The sequence below is a fragment of the Macaca mulatta genome, chromosome 6, assembly GCF_049350105.2.
Source record: "Macaca mulatta isolate MMU2019108-1 chromosome 6, T2T-MMU8v2.0, whole genome shotgun sequence".
In the NCBI taxonomy this organism is placed as follows: Eukaryota; Metazoa; Chordata; class Mammalia; order Primates; family Cercopithecidae; genus Macaca; species Macaca mulatta.
The window spans coordinates 75,052,299-75,070,061 of NC_133411.1; the positions used below are offsets into that span (position 1 = coordinate 75,052,299).

The window sequence follows — 17,763 nt, forward strand, 5'->3', positions numbered from 1 at the left end:
TGTTGAACCAGCCTTGCATCCCAGGGATGAAGCCCACTTAATCATGGTGGATAAGCTTTTTGATGTGCTTGGATTGGTTTTGGATTTGGGCTTGGATTTGGATTTGGTTTGCCAGTATTTTAATAAAGATTTTTGCATCGATGTTCATCAGGGATGTTGGTCTAAAATTCTCTTTTTTTGTTGTATCTCTGTCAGGCTTTGGTATCAGGATGACACTGGCCTTGTAAAATGAGTTAGGGAGGATTCCCTCTTTTTCTATTGATTGGAATAGTTTCAGAAGGAATGGTACCAACTCCTCCTTGTACCTCTGGTAGAATTCGGCTGTGAATCTGTCTGGTCCTGGACTTTTTTTGGTTGGTAAGCTATTAAGTATTACCTCAATTTCACAGCCTGCTATTGGTCTATTCAGGGTTTCAACTTTTTCCTGGTTTAGTCTTGGGAGAGTGTAAGTGTCCAGGAAATTATCCATTTCTTCTAGGTTTTCTAGTTTATTTGCGTAGAGGTGTTTATAGTATTCTCTGATGGTAGTTTGTATTTCTGTGGGGTCAGTGGTGATATCCCCTTTATCATTTTTTATTGCATCTATTTGATTCTTCTCTCTTTTCTTCTTTATTAGTCTTGCTAGCGGTCTATCAATTTTGTTGATCTTTTCAAAAAAACAGCTCCTGGATTCATTGATCTTTTGGAGGGTTTTTGTGTCTCTGTCTCCTTCAGTTCTGCTCTGATCTTAGTTATTTCTTGCCTTCTGCTGGCTTTTGAATGTGTTTGCTCTTGCTTCTCTAGTTCTTTTAATTGTGATGTTAGGGTGTCAATTTTAGATCTTTCCAGCTTTCTCTTGTGGGCATTTAGTGCTATAAATTTCCTTCTACACACTGCTTTAAATGTGTCCCAGAGATTCTGGTACATTGTGTCTTTGTTCTCATTGGTTTCAAAGAACATCTTTATTTCTTCCTTCATTTCATTATGTACCCAGTAGTCCTTCAGGAGCAGGTTGTTCAGTTTCCATGTAGTTGAGCGGTTTTGATTGGATTTCTTAGTCCTCAGTTCTAGTTTGGTTGCACTGTGGTCTGAGAGACAGTTTGTTATAATTTCTGTTCTTTTACATTTGCTGAGGAGTGCTTTACTTGCAACTACATGGTCAATTTTGGAAGAAGTGTGATGTGGTGCTAAGAAGAATGTATATTCTGTTGATTTGAGGTGGAGAGTTCTGTAGATGTCTATTAGATCTGCTTGGTTCAGAGCTGAGTTCAATTCCTGGATATCCTTGTTGACTTTCTGTCTCGTAGATCTGTCTAATGCTCTTGTGTTCATTATACCATGTACTCTATAGCATACAGTTGAAATATATTTATATAAAGTTAAGATAGTAGCAAATTTCAAGAGGCTCATTTGTTTAATGGAACTGCTTGGTGAATGCATTTCTCCAAGTTTTGTGTTTAAGCAAGAATTATTACTAATAGTACTTAAAACTTTTTAGTATTTATTTGAATAATTTTATTGTCTCCCCTGGAACACTAGGATATCAATTACAGTGCTGGAAAATGTGTGCTTAGAGAAAAAAAGTGCTGCCTTTTCCCTGTGCTAGCATTCTGAAAGGTTTTGAGGCTACGCTTGATGAGCATGCCTTTTTTTCCCCAAAGAATCAAAATTAGAGCACGACAAATGAAAGAAATTTCAAAATCATTATGCAAAGTGTGTTTTGTATTCACTGATGTTCTCTGGTATGTCAATTTCTGTTTTTAAGGAATCTTAAGCATTCTTATAACATTAATCTTGTGTTTGACATAGAGGCTGAGACTTCTTAAAGTACAGGTAACCATCTCCCCATTCTTTGCTCTATTGGTTTGTTAGAGTTGATGTGTAAAATTCCTAGTTTTAAAACATTTCGAAGGTATTTTCTGATTTTGCTATTTTTAAAAAATAGTTTACAATTCCTGTTTCCTTCTGAATATCTTTGGTGCAGCTATTTGCTTTCTGCATGGCCACATGAGTTGCATTGCATCTGTTTCTAAAATAATGTGTTTAATATTCCACCAGTACTGAGAGTTGGTCCTGAATTGCCTTATATGATAAACAAATGGGTTTGTAAAGTTGCTTCAAAGGTCATAATCTTCTACCCTTTGGTGGTTGTTCTGAGTACTTTTAAAATGAAAATCTTCAAAGCCATCTTTAGATGGTACCCTTGCTTTCAATCATGATAATGAAATTAAAAATGTTATTAAAATGGTAGTAACTTGGCTTTAAATTGAAACTCTATATTAGCATGATAGAAGGCTTTAGAACTTCTTTCTAAATAAGACTTTCTTTGCAGGAGATAACATTTGTAAAGCATCTACCAGAGTGGCATAATAAATCTCAAATATCTTGCCTTGTTTTTCTTTTTCTCTTTCTAATATGTGTTTTGTATTACTTCTGATGTCTCATCTCCCTGTAGTTATAGAAACACATAGACTTATACCTAGGTTCTGTTATTAGTTTCTTATTGCTGTGTAACAATTTATCATAAACTTAATGGCTTAAAACATCCATGTATTATCTCACAGTTCTGTCAATCAGAAGCCTAGACAGGGCTCAGCGGGTCCTCTTCCAAGCTCTCCTGGCTGTTGGCAGAATTCATTTCCTTGCAAGAGTAGAACTCATGGCTCTTCCATGTTCTTTGAGGTTGGCAGTTCTCTGATGCTTCCCCTTCTTTTAAAGGACTTAACTGATTAGGTTAGACCCACCTACTATAATCTCCTTTTTGATTTAGTCACAGATGATTGACTGATGGCCTCATGATGGGAGTCATATCCCATCCTTTCTACAGGCTCTGCCCACAGTCCACAGGACCATGGGGATTATACAGAGTGTCAGTCATTGGGGAGGTCTTAGAATTCTGCCTGTCATATCCTGGGTTTTAAAACTTTTATATGGGGAAAGTCATTTAAGGAAGAAAGTAAATGAACGTCTGTTGACTAGGTTGCTAGGTACAATGGTATGACTTCCATTTTATAAATGAGTAAAACTTAAATTTGCGGAGACTGATTGACTCGAGATATCACTGACTTAAAAGGGCCAAACAGACATTCTTAGAGGCAAAAGCTCCAGTTGAGTGAGAGCCTGGTTTTTAGTTGCTTTTTCCTAAGCAGTTCAAGTTTCAAATGAACTCTTTCTAAACAGTTCACATTCAGGGGTTGTTTAAAACCTATGAACATATTTCCCCAAGGAAATCATGCTATAAATGATAAGTTCCCAATTGGCTCCGCAAAATCCAACTTTAGTCTCAGGAAAATTGTCTTCAGAGTCATCCAGAACCTCTTGGGGCCTAATCCCTGTGCCCCATGAAGGTAGTTGAGGCCTTATGGCTGCCTTGTGTGGGGAATGCCCCTCAGAGATGAAAGTTAACTGTGGCTCATCCAGCCTCAAGGAGAAGCCCATTCCGTGCCCTTAGCTGTCTCTGTGTCTGCTGGAAGTAGGTGAAGGCACTGGCTGCATCCACTCTGTTTTGGTAGGGAAAGCTTCCAACACTGAGTATTGGGATCATATTTAATTTGTCAGTTAGGTAATTATGGTATACCCTATATACGGAATCTTACTGGCTGAATGATCTTTTATAGAGAATCATTATGTAGTGATAGTAGGTTTGTTAATGGTTCCCATTAAACTTGCCCATAACTTGCACAGCAGTTTATGTGTTAAACTACTTAACAAGCATTTTCGTCCTTCAGCTAGTTTCTTCAACTATGTTTCTTTGAATCCGTATAAAGACATGGCTTATAAGGTTTATTTCAAACAGATATTTACGTGTTAGGTAGAAGCATTTCAAAATAATGCAGCCTGTCTTTTTCTCTTCTTCCTTTCTTGACTTCTCTCACGTTCTTCCTGTCTTTAAAATGTGCTTGAGAAAAGAGGGAGAAACATGAACAATTCCCAGGGAATCCCCACAGGAAGGAGGAACCACTCTCAAACTGAAATTACTGAAGAGAACCAATGTGCTGCTCATGACTGGAATACAGAGGAGCTGTGTGTGTGGAAGGTCAGGCAGAAGGTGACTGAGAAGGAAAAAAATCAGAAGAAGGAATATCTGGTTTTATTTTTCTTTAACTCTTTTTGTTGCTTTGTTCTCTATTTTTATACCTCAGTGTCATGCTTTGTGACTTAGATGAAATTATTGAACTTCTTTGTAGCTCTTATAAGCAAGATATTGATGTTTGCCTAAATTTAGACCTTTCGTAATTCTAAATTTTACTTTCATTCACCGCCTCAGGTAAAATAAATAAATAAATGAATTCTATTCCCTTTTGATCTTCATTTCAGGTTATTCAAAATGTATGGCTGACAGCCTTCAAAGGAATGATACAGGCATTGGATGTTTTATTCAGTATATTGCTGCTCTGCCCTTTTGTGCAGCTATTCCAATTGCTATAGAAGTACCTGAAAGGTTGTCATGGATTTTGCCAACAGTAAACGACAAGCAGTAATATATATGGTGAATGTTCCAGGTGTATTGGAAATTACCGTTGCAGCTTCTATTTCATGGAAGTTTGTTTTTCACGTAATGCTAAAAGTTCAGTCTAAATTCTTTAGTCAGATAGATTCAGGTCTTACCTCATACATAATATGTGGAGTAAAAATAATTCAGAATGCAATTACGAGTCGGGAATGCATAAAAGCACATGGTAACTTTTAAAACAGATTGTTTTTAATAATTCTGTGCCTGTGGGACAAATGACATTCTTTTTTTATGCCCTCCCCACTTTAGACATCCACTTTCTTTTTCATTGGCCGCAGTGAAACTTTGGAAGATCATTACCTTACTGCCCCCTAATGAGATGTAAATAAAATGAATGATTACAGCTTGATTATGGTCCAGTATTTATGAGGCTCCTGGTAACTTGCTGCATAAATTTAAGTATGTGAGTAAATTCTCTTAGGGACCGTCAATGTGAGAGTATTTTATTTTTCTTTCTTATTTTTTATGATGTACTAATTCTTTTCACCTCTGGATTCTTTATTGTTGTTTCTGCCCTAGAAGAAGTAGGACCGTGGAAAATGAGTATATTTTTTCTGCATGACTTTTATGGTCCCTGTAGGGTTTGGACCAGACCTGAGTTGCTGCCTGATCCTGATCTGTCAAGGAACAGTGAAATAAAGGAATATGGTTTGGTTTTTTTTCTTCCTGTGCCCTATCCATCTCCCTACAAAGAAAAATGTATGAACATTTCTCTCTTCTGCTTTTTCTTATAAAGCACATCAAGTTTCAAGTCTGAGCTTTTGTGGAAATCACAGTATAATGGGTTAACAGTCTTCTCTGATTCTTCGAGGTTTTAAGTATTTTAAGCTTCTTACTTTGCCATCTAGATATTGGAAGCTAACCTCCCACTCACTTTACTACTCAATGCTGCTTCTCTGTGCAGCCTCTTCTTTCTAGAATTGTTATTATAGTGAAATATCCATAGGAGTATCTTCCTTGCCTTATATAATCCTCCTCCAACCTGCAAAGCGTTTCATGGCAGGAGACAGCTTTTTTCCTAAAGCTTGCACATATTGGCAAAGCCTGGTTGGGTAGTGTATCCTGGACCCCATGGGAAAAGTAAGTTGATTTTTTATTTAGATTTGAGATCATGGGTATATTTTAATTCTTAATGTTGGGTCTCAAGAATTTCCCCTCTACAGTCAGTAGCTGATGATGTGAGGAGGCAGCATGAGCCTGACATTGGTAAAGATACATTAATACTTATTTAATAATCTCATGTCACCTGGAGACTGTAAAAAATCTAATCTCTTTCCCCTGCAAAATACAAAGGAAAATAGAGTGTCTAGATGACAGAGTTCTCGTGTAAAGTGGACTGTCTCGCTTATGCACAAGGCAAGTGTCACAGGTTCCATTCCATCCTGCATACTCTGCGTATAAAGAAGGGGTAGGTGACGAAGGAGGCTGGCAGCTTAAAGACTTAAACAGGCTGAGGGACTAAGTTCCCAAGTTGGCTGGGCAGACAGAAAAGGAAAGGCAAGACGAGAACCTGTGCCATATTCCAAATTAGATTACCTGTTACAGAGCCAAAGACTGAGTTCCAAAGAGCCAAAGTTGGAGTGTGAGGAGGATAAGATACATGTGCAATCGGATTCCAGGTTTTAGATTATCTAGAGAGGGGGAAGGCATTACTGGCGTTCATATGTAGTCTCTGTGTAATGTTACCAGAGATTGCTCTTCAGTAGCTCTCTGCTTGTTTGGTTACAGAATTATCCAAACATATGCTTTTATACTTCTTTTCCACCTCCTGATACCCAGAGCCTTTTGTTGTCCCCCTGCTCCCCAAGCTTAGGTAGGGCACAGCAAAATCCCTCAGCCTGTCCTTTTCAGGGCAGCTTGCACCATTCCTCCACAGCACTTTCCAAGCTATGTAACTACTCTTGGTACTCACAAGCCATGTCGCTGGGCTTTAAAATGCCATCAGTGTCCACTGGTGTGGCTGGAACTGAGTAAAACATGGCAAGCTGAACTTCTTAAGATGGCCCAGAGTAATTTGAATTTCTCTAGTCAAGAATGGGTAAATAAGCCATCTGGAAATAGTCTCCCAGTTGAATTTAACACCCCTTATGACCTACTTTTCATAATCTTTGTTAACTAATTAGCTCTTTGCTTTGTCAGGTGCCCACTGTGTGTGCGAGCATGGTGTTAAGCACTTAATATAAAACAGTGACTATAAAGGCATGTGACTCCTGCCTTCATGGGGCTTCTAATTCACACCCCCCAACAAGTTTTTAATAGCACTTTTGAAAACATTGCATAAAGTCAGATATACACACACACACACACACACACACACACACACACACACACATATATATGATACACATGCCAAAAGGTAAGCTGGAGGTACTTGTCAAAGAACTATGAATGCAAACAATAGCAAAGAGACAAAAATATTACATTAATGAATACATTACCTGGGAAAATACTACTGGAATCATTTTGTCAAACAACTCGCACATACTATGATATGGAAAAGTGTAGCTTACTACAGTAGAAAGAATGCAGTAGTTGGAGTCAGAACTGATTTCAAGTCCCAGCTCAATCACTTATTAACTATTGATGTTGGGCAATGATATGGTTTTGCCGTGTGTCCCCACCCAGATCTCACCTTGAATTGTAATGATCCCTCCATGTCAAGGGCAGGACCAGGTGGAGATAATTGAATCATGGTGGTAGTTTACCTCATGCTGTTCTCATGGTAGTGAGTGAGTTCTCATGAGATCTGATGGTTTTATTATATAAGAGGCTTCTGCCTTCGCTCGGCACTTCTTTTTCCTGCTGCCATGTGAAGCAGAATGTGTTTGCTTCCCCTTCCACCATGATTGTAAGTTTCCTGAGGCCTCCCAAGCCATGCTGAACTGTGAGTCACTTAAACCTCTTGTCTTTATAAATTACCCAGTCTCAGGTATGTCTATTAGCAGAGTGAGAACAGACTAATACAGGCAAGTAATTAATTATTTTGGTCACAGATAGCTCTGTAAAATTTATCCCTTTAAGATTCTGTGTTTTCTGTTATACTTAGGGTTCTATGTTTTCCCATGGATTTGTCTTTTAATCCTATTTTTCGTGGTTCTGATTTAATTTACTTTTAATTTTCTACTTTGTTTCATTTGTTGGTTTAACAAAAAGTTACTGAGTAGTCTGTGTATGTGTGTATTCTTATGTATTGCCTCAAATCCTAGATGGAATGACGCTGAGTATAAATAACTTTTTTAAAGAGGGAGTGTATTTGAGAAGTGTCTGAAAGCTGTAAAACCTCTAAAATAGATTCTTTGCTTTACGAGAGCTGCAGCTTGAGACTTTGAGGAATCCCCAAATTCACAAGCTTGGAGAATTTTCACAAACTGCAACCAGCACATAGGAAAAAGAACATGATTCCTGCCTTAGAACTCCCCTTTGAAAATCCTGCCACTACCTTGCCCCACCCTACGCCATATTCCACCACCTTAACCACTATCCTGACTCTGATAGCATAGGTTGCCTATGCCAGAAATTTGAAGTTACATATATAAGTAGAGTCATAGGGTAAGTATAGTAGTATACTGTTTTTTCTTAGTTGTGGAGAATATACCTAACATAAAATTTTTGTTTTAGCCATTTTTAAGCATTCAATTCTGCGCCATTAAGTACATTCACAGAATTGTGCAAGTATCACTGCCATGCATCTCGAGAACTTCATCTTTCCCAACTGAAACTTTTTCCATTAAACACTAACTTCCCATTTCTCCTTCCCCTAGTCTCTGACAATATTCATTCCACTTTCTGTCTCTATGAATTTAACTACAGGATGTGCCAAAATAGAGTAGTAGCTACCTAGAGCAGCCTCATAACAATATTTGTCCTTTTGTGTCTGACTTATTTCACTTAGTGTAATGTCTTTATAGTTCATCCATGTTGTAATGTGTGTCAGAACTTCTTTTTAAGGCTGAATAATATCTATTGTATGGATATTACCACATTTTGCTCATCTATTCATCTGTCAATCAATGCCTGGCTTGCTTCCACTTTTGGCTATTGTGAATCATGCTGCTGTGAAAATGGGTATATACATATCTTAGTTCTTGCCTTCATTTCTTTGGGTATATACCCAGAAGTGGAATTGCCAGATCATATGCTAATTCTGTGTTTAAGTTTCTGAGAAGCTGCCATACCATTTTCTGCATCGGCTGCACCGTTTTACATTTCCACAGTTATACTTCTTTTTGCTCAACATTATGCTTAACTTGATGTTTGCAAGGTTCATCCACATTACTGCTTGCAGTTGTGGGCCATTCAGTCTCATTGCTGTGTGGTGTTTCATCATGTGAATGTGCCATAATGTACTTAGCCATTTTGCTATTGATAAGCACTTGGGTAATTTTCAGTTTTGGTTTATTACAAGCAGAGCTACTATTAGAGGGCATTTAAAAATTAGGCCTTAAGGTTCCATAGCCTTGTTATTTTCTTATGAAAAGGAAAGCATTAAATCGAAGACATTATTTGAACAACAACTCATAAAACTTTCCAGTTGTATCACTTGGTAATTTTTGTAGCACAAGTGATGGAATAGCCAACCCATGTTATCCTAAGAAAAGGGGACGTGGCTTATCCATGACTGGAAAGTTTAGGTGTCCAGCTTCCAGCAACACTGACCTATTCCTTGCCTCCTGGCCACATCAGTCCAACCTCTGCTTTTGTCACATCTCCTCTAACTGTATCTCTTGTATCCCTCTTTTATCTTATAGGAAATCATGATTACATTATATTACAGATAATACAGAATAATCTCTTCATCTCAAGACTCTTTTTTTTTTTTTTTTTTTTTTTTTTTTGAGACGGAGTCTCGCTCTGTCACCCAGGCTGGAGTGCAGTGGCCGGATCTCAGCTCACTGCAAGCTCTGCCTCCCGGGTTCACGCCATTCTCCTGCCTCAGCCTCCCGAGTAGCTGGGACTACAGGCGCCCGCTACCTCGCCCAGCTAGTTTTTTGTATTTTTTAGTGGAGACGGGGTTTCACCATATTAGCCCATGTTGGGATGGTCTCGATCTCCTGACCTCGTGATCCGCCCGTCTCGGCCTCCCAAAGTGCTGGGATTACAGGCTTGAGCCACCGCGCCCGGCCCATCTCAAGACTCTTAATCACATCAGCAAAGCCCCTTTTGTCATGTAAAATAATATATTCACAGGTTCTGAGGATTGCTACATCTTTAGAGAGGCCATTGTTTTGCCTCCCATGGTGTGTGTGTGTGTGTGTGTGTGTGTATGTGTATTTTTTCCCACTGATGAACCAATGATAATGTTCCTCTCCTTTATAACTTTGTGCTTTTCTTTGGAGTTAGTAATTGGGGTGTTTTTCTTCTCTTTAGGTTTTATGTAGCTGTCATGAATCCTTTCCACATTGTTCAGTAGAACTATAAAACTCTTGTTTGCACTTTCCGTGTTATCAAACATATCAGATAACCTGTAAGTTTTTTTTCTCAAAGCCTCCTTCCTGGACACTCCATTTTTTCTGTTCCAAGCTGGATGGTGTGCTATCTACGTCTACTGCATGGCGGCAGTTTTTGGTGATTTTCCTCACCCTTATTAACATCATGGTAATTCCCTTTGCTTCTCTCCATGTACCACCCTTTCTTTGATCTCATCCATTTCTCTTCAATGGTTTCTTTCATTGTTCATGTGGAGCACATCCTGCAGGAGCTTCTTGAGAAGAGGTGTATAGGTGGCAAACTTGACACCTTAGGTAACAATGATGAACCCTCTCTGATTGGGGAGAAATGGGCCCATGTTGTCTGGGGAAGGAAGAGAAGCAGGAGAGAAGGATGAGAGAGAGACGGATGAGGAAGAGAGGAAGATGTTTCCACCCTGGTCTTTTCTCGTAATGCCTCTGTAGACCAGAGTCATGTCTTAGTCATTTTGCTTCTTTAATGCCTTGCCCACAGTGAACACTGAAGATATGTTCTTCAGTGAATGAACACATACAGATAGACTCATATTTCCTGCTCTTTGAAGTGGTAGAGAGTCCTGAGAAGCCATTAGCCAGCTTCTTACAAAGACCTGCTCGAAAAATGAACTCCCATTATTAAACGATGCCACCAAAATCAAACCTGTTTCTTACCTCCTCATCATATAGAACATAAATCTGATCCCCTCTGTTAACTTTTATTCTACTCTCCCTGCTTCACCAGATGATACAATCCTTGAGACCCAAACTTACATATGGATCATCTTTGCATCCCTGATAATGCCATGCATTGTATAATGCTCACTAAAGGTTTGTTCAATGACTCTTCATCACAAACATGGCCTTTCTGTTGTGCATTGAATGAGCCTGCCTTGTTCCAATGTCAGAGACTTTGCAATTGCTGCTCCCTCTGCCCGCAGCACTCTCCCCGACTCTCATGACCTGGCAATTTTAATCCTGCAGATGAAGCTTGCCCATCATCTCATCTTCCCAGCCTGATCTAAAGATACTGTCTGTTCCCTGACTCACTGCCCATCATCATGTGATGGGAGTACCTGTCATTATCAGAAATGACCTTATGTGTGTCTTTATTTATTTTCCCTGATAAATGGAGACTTTATAGATGTACCTTTCTGTCTCATCCACTGCTGTATCTCCACACCTAGAACAGGGGCTGCAGAATAAAAGTGTATTAAATGAATGATATGAGCTGTCGAGAGAATGACAATGTTAATAACTTCATGTAACCTTTACTGGATTACGTGAGTGGTTAGAGAGCACATACACATTCACCTTCTTGGAAAGTTTTCCTCAACTGTGCACATCTTTTAAGAATATAGAAATAATTGAACGTTCAGGGAACACGATTGCCCTAAGATTTTGTGTATTCCTTATGGCTGCCTTGGATCTAGAAAGGAAAAAGGTGAGAAAATATTGCATTGGGGAGATCTGTCCCTTGAATTTCATCTGAGAAGTCAAAACTCTTAGTTTAAATCCTGTCTGCCCAGGTGCCTCAGACACATGCAAGTGGCTTTACTCTTGAGTCAGCCTATTTAACTATGGCCTCAAAATAAGCAGTGGTGAAGCTTATTTTGTATGTAGTTTGGGTCATATTGCTTTTAAGAATTCCATATCTAGGTTGCTGTTCCTGTATGGCATGGAGACCCTGATAATTAGGTTTCTGTGACTTAGAGACAGTCTGAGGCTCTGTCTATAAAAAGCCATTCCTCCTGAAAATGGGGCAGAAGTATATACATACACTGAAGTAATATTCCCAGAGGAGAAATGTGGCATGAGAAGCCAAACAGTTCGAGTGCTCCTCCCTCACCCCATTTGAGTGCAATGAAATCAGAACCGACATGTTAAAAGTAGTCAGTGATGCCGAGGGTCCTGCAGAAATTGACCCTTGTCTCTAAAGCAAGGTTTCTAGAATAGCACTTTTGATTTGAGTCTGGATAATTCTTTGTTGTGGGGCAATATCTGTGTGCTATAGGATGTTTAGCGGCATCCCTGGCCTCTACTCACTAGATGCCAATAGCAGTAACCCCCTCATTCCCTGCTGCTAAGGGTAATACCAAAAATGTCTTCAGACATTGCAAAACCTGGTTGAGAACCACCACTCTAGAAAATGCATAGAAGTATCTAGCTTTAAACCATGCCTCTGGGTTTGTTTAAACCCCATATTTCCACCATTAATGCAGCAGTGGTAGGGAAGACTCCTTAACTTCCATCTTGTCATATAGATATGTCTTCTTAGTCATATCAAAGTACTATGGTTTAAACCAATGTCCCCCCCACCCAACCCACCTCTACACACGACTCTAGTGTAGCCTTAGGCTCTTCTTCTGCACGCACGTGTGTACAGCTAGTGCATAATGTATGCCTCCGAGCCAGCAAAGGTCTTTTCTGGGTCTTCATGTGGTATCTGAACATGTCCCAATTCTCCAGTTTCTTAAGACTACTCTTTGAGGTCATTGCTCTGACACTGTTTAGTTATGTAGTACTGTGGTGAGCTACAATTATTTAAAAAATGAAAAATCTCCTGAATTGGTGGTTTCTGCAATATAGGGAGGGTCATTCATTCATTTTCAGCACATATTTATTGAATACGTACGTGGCTGCTGTTGGCACTGGGAATAAACAGCTATAAACAACACACAACACACACTTGCCTTCTTGGAGCCTACACTCTGATAGGGGAAGACAGACAATAAATAAATATAACGTATGTTAGGTGAAAAATACATCAAGATGAGAAGAAAAGCTGGGCATGGCATCTCACGCATGTAATCCCAGCACTTTGGGAGGCTGAGGAGGGAGGATCACATAAGCCCAGGAGTTCAAGACAGCCCTGACCGACATGGTGAAACCCCATCTCTACTGGAAATACAAAAATTAGCTGGATGTGATGGCATGTGCTTGTAGTTCCAGCTACTCGGGAGGCTGAGGCAGAAGAATTGCTTGAACCCCGGAGATGGAGGTTGCAGTGAGCCGAGATCACACTACTGCACTCCAGCCTGGGCAACAGAGAAAGACTCTGTCAAAAAAAAAAAAAAAAAAGGAGAAAGGGCAGATGTGGTTGCTTATGCCTGTAATCCCAGCACTTTGGGAGGCTGAGGTGGCTGGATCACTTGAGTCCAGGAGTTTGAGATCAGCCTGGGCAACATAGTGAAACCCATCTCTACAAAAAATACACACACAAAAATTAGCCGGGCCTGGTGGAATGTGTCTGTGGTCCTAGTTGCTCAGGAGGCTGAGGTGAGAGGATTGTTTGAATCCAGGAGGTGGAGGCAGAGGTTGCAGTGAGTCATAATTGTGCCATTGGTCTCCAGCCCTCCAGCCTGGGAAACAGAGTGAAACCTTGTCTCAAAAAAAAAAAAAAAAAAAAAAAAGAGAGAGGAGAAGGAACACTGGATGAGGGAGTCTTGTGTTTTCAAATAGGGTCAAGCAAGATGTAAAGGAAGTTCAGGAGCAGGATGTTTGGACATCTCAGGGGAGAAGAATTCTAGGCAGTGGGAACGGTGAGTGCAAAGGATGAGGCAGGAGTGTGCTTGGTATATGTGAAGGGTAGTGAGGAGTGTCAAGGAGGGAGCTGTAGAAGAACGGGTGTGGAGGTGTGGCATGGACATACCATATGGAGCTTTAGACTCCTGGTGAGACTCTTCTTCAATTTTTTATAAGACAAAGTTTCAAACATACACTGAAGTGCAGAGAATAGTATAATGAACCCCTTATTTGCCTATTACCCAAGTTTAATAAATAGTAACCAAAGCCACTTTAATTTTACATACTCTTCCCCTCCCCAGATCATCTGGAAGCAAACTCTACATGTATTATTTCATCTGTAAATATTTTTGTATGTATCTATAAAAGATAGGGAATTAAAGGTAATCATGATCCAATATTATACTTTAAAATGATTGGCTAGTTTTATCAGATATCCAAACCACGTGTGTATAGATAGGCACACACGTATATACATATACTCAATATATATTTCAGGCTGAAGTGTGTACATATATAATATCATGCTGATTATTTCCTAAATGCCTGATTATGTGTGTGTTTGTTTATAGTTTGATTAGTTTGATATCAGGACCCATTAAAAAGTTCATATATTACAATTAGTTGATAGTCTCTTAAGGTTTTTTGTTTGTTTGTTTGTTTTTTGTGAAAACAGGGTCTTGCTATGTTTCCCATGCTGGTCTCGAGCACCTGGCCTCAAGTAATCTTCCCACCTCAGCCCTCCAAAGTGCTGGAATTACAGGCATGAGCCACTGTGCTTGGCCTTCTTTTAAACTTTGGGCTCCCCTTCCATCTCTTTTTTCCCCCCATTAAAATTTTAAGAAACCAGGTCATTTGTTCTCCGTATCTGGCTTTTGCTGCTCACGTCTCTGAGATATTGTTTAACATATCCCCTTGTCTCTAACCTGTAACTTGATATTTTGATGTAGAGACTTGGTTGTATCCGGGGTGCTGGAGTCTTTTTGGTAAGATTACTTCGTGTGTGTTGTCTTGAGAGGCTCCCGTTGTCCAGGGTTTCTCTCTTTGTGATGTCAGCAGACATTGATGATCATGGCTTAGATTCCCTGGTTCTTTAGAGTCTGAAAAATTGTGATATTTTACGACCGCAATTCCCCCTTTATTTACCAATTGGAATGCATCTACGAAGTAAATGATTTCCCCATCTGTGAAGTATAACTCATAGGGAATGCAGGGGATGTGCTTGATTCTTTCCCTTTATCAGTTTTCAAGATGACTGCAGTAGTTCTCTAGCATCCTGTCAAGGTGACGTAACTTTCTCTTCTTGAACTCATGACTTTAAACATTTGATATGTTGTAATACATTACCATTGTTGTTCCTATTGATGCTTGATTATCCCGTTTGGGGCCAAATGTCCTAAATTTATGGCTTTTAATCACAGGGAAACTGTTGGAGGATTTTGAACAGAAGAGCAACATATTCTGAAAGAGATCACTCTGGAGTTCGTGTGTGGCCACCAAAGTGTGGAGGGTGCCGGGGAGGAAGTAGACCAGTTAGAAGGAATAATCTAGCCAAGATACAATGTATTTTGGATCAATGTATTTTGACATTAGGTGGAAATAATGGTGGCATTCTGGATCTTTTACATTGGAAGGAGGCTTATTTTGGGGTTTTGGAGGGCAGGATGGTGAGTTTTCTTTTGGGTATGTTAAATTAAGGGTAGTAAAAGGAAACTGAAGCAAAAATGTATTGTAGTCCATTGGCTATATAGAACTGAAGTTTACTTCAGAAGATCTGTGTGTAGAAGCCTATGGAATAATATTCTAATGTGTTTCCTGAGATGAATGTCTACCTTAAAAGTTAAAGAATTTGGGGATTTTGCTTTATTTTTTGGTATAGGGTGGTAACTGATTTTTTTCTTTTCTTTGTCATAATCTGGCTGTGACACCCATGCTTTCGAACTTTCCCCGAACAACTTTCCTAAGGAATGTTGAGTCCTCTTTTTTGTGTTCTATTATATCTTGTTTGTTTGTTTGAGATGGAATCCTGCTGTGTTGCTCAGGCTGGTCTCAAAACTGCTGGACTCAAGCAGTCTTCCCGCCTCAACCTTCTGAGTAGCTGGGATCCATTATATCTTTAGTATTTCCTTTTGTGATGCTTTTTTCTCTACTAAATTACAATTACTTTTTACATCTCTAGCTGCCTGTCTATGGAGTCAGTGACTATATTTCAGGTATGGATTTGTTACCTCCAAAGGGTAAGAGGATTGGTTGGTTCTGTGAGCTCACACTGAGAAATAAGTTGGTACCTAGTTAACATTAACAAATGCCCCAGAGCAAGTTAATAGCTAAGTATGTAGAAAACAGTTCTGAGAGTATCTTATAAACCTCCACTGGCCCATATGTACCTTTGTGGAGTTAGAAACAGGTAGCCTTCCAGAAGGGCACAGAGCTGAGGGAGACTTCGTGAAAATGAGAAAGATGGGGTGGAAGCAGCCCAGAGCCAGGTGCAGGCATAAAACCATGGAAAGCAGACTAGATGTTGGTTCCACCTCCTTCCTTGCCCAGGGCACAACCCGAACAGCTGCCCGTGGCATCCCTGCTTAGACAGGCCTCTGGGATAAGAGTAAATTTACAGACCAGGATCTAATCCTAGTATAGCCGCCAACTGTGTGCCCTCAGTTTCTTCATCTGTAAAAAGACCGAGTTTGAATTCATAGCCTTTGAAATATAACTGCTTGAATATACTTGCTATTTCTCCGCAGTTTGGTGCGCTGTCTCTCTCTTTGAGTGTGTGTGTGTGTGTGTGTGTGTGTGTGTGTGTGAGAGAGAGAGAGAGAGAGAGAGAGAGAGAGAGAGACAGAAAGAGATGCCTTGTAGTACTTGAAAATTAGAGTTCTTGATAAAATAAAGCTTTAATTTGCTCTAGTGTTTCTTCTCAACAAACCAGAGGTTGCCAAGTTTTAAAACATTTTAAAATGCATTAGAGGAAGTGAGTCAGTTACGTTCTTCATACACTACAATGGAAGTACACTTAGTTCCAAGTTATGAATGCTGTCAAAAATTAGGTTCTTTGAATAAATACAAGATGAAACTTTCAGGCTTTCAAAATTCGTGTTCTCTCTTTCCCTCCTTATTCATATTAGATTGCTTTTGTAAAGTATACAGCACTGCGATCTTAAAAATGAGCTTTTCGAAAATAAAAATCCAAGTGCCAAGAAAAATCTCTTGCATTTCCAGTTGGTAGTTTCCTATCGTCGGGTTTGCCTGTTCACACAAGTCTCTGCCGCACAACAGAGTCAGACTTCCCCCAAATTAATGCAGTTAGTTTATTCCTCGTTCTGATGATTGCCATATATAGAGAAAGATCTAATTATTTTTATGTGGCACTATTCCTCATTTCTTTCTCGGGGACTATGAGTGATTTAGTTAACTCTACCAAGGGAAGTGTAAGACGAGCCTCCTCAGGGTGGCTGAATTCTATTCGAGAGCATCACAGGGAGGTGGGGAATAGTTGACGTGTGCTGAGATAAACTCTTTTACAAGTGTGACACTGTTGCTTTATTTTTTTTGCCCCAGTCTGCAGGGTGAAAAGGACTTTTCATTTCACTGAGGTGAAAAGTGGGTCTGTGAGTAAAGCGACTTTCTTTAAAAAAAAAAAAAAAAAAAAAATCAGAAACCAATTACTTGATATGCAGAGCTGCAAGCCTCGTTCCTTTAACAAAATCAGTGCAGTGTGCACTGCCGTTAACCTGAGGAAAGCAGCTGACATCTCTTGATTACGGCTAGAGGTGGAAGGACCCAAACTTGCAGCCTCCCCCTCCCCCTCGAGAGAGTGTTAGTCCAGTCCTTTAGAGAGGTTCGGTTTGGCTCTCTGTCATCACCGGGACGCTGGCAGGGAGTGTGTGTCATGGTTACAATAGAGTGTGCTAACATATAACAACCATGAAAGCCCAGCGGGAAAGGCTACAGATTCCGGGGCTGACCTTGGAGTAAGTATTGTCTGTCTTTAATATTTTAATGCTTTCTGCATGGCACTCGCTTTCCGGCGACCAATAGCTATTTAGCATTTGTTTGTACTGACAGCCTCAGAGCACTGCAGTGTGAGGTAGAGGAACATGTCTTAAATGCATGGTATTTGGTTTCAGCTAATGTGGACACCCAGACCAGCGTTTTGCATTGCAGTCAGGGGAAAAGCATTGCTGCATATTTAAAGTTACTAAACCCCAGTTCTGGAAACATCTTAACAGCTCATTGTGAAAGAATGTATCAGTAGGCCATGGTGTATCTGTCTTTTTCTCCTTCTCTCTTACTGTTTGTTTATCC

At 39.8% G+C, this 17,763-nt stretch overlaps 1 protein-coding gene across 18 annotated transcripts in view; it reads left to right on the plus strand.

Annotated features, from left to right (window-relative positions):
• The window catches only part of MAST4 (microtubule associated serine/threonine kinase family member 4), a 578,446-nt gene that overhangs the window by 347,365 nt on the left and 213,318 nt on the right, over positions 1–17,763 (plus strand). For 4 of the 18 annotated variants that reach the window (XM_078004805.1, XM_078004810.1, XM_078004808.1 and 1 more), the window contains exon 1: positions 17,176–17,429. The exons of the other annotated variants lie outside the window; for them this stretch is intronic. In XM_078004805.1, coding sequence (XP_077860931.1) covers positions 17,383–17,429 — 47 coding nt within the window. In that variant the 5' untranslated portion in view covers positions 17,176–17,382. Of the gene's footprint in view, positions 1–17,175; positions 17,430–17,763 lie in introns of those variants that run through there. 18 annotated transcript variants of the gene reach the window in all.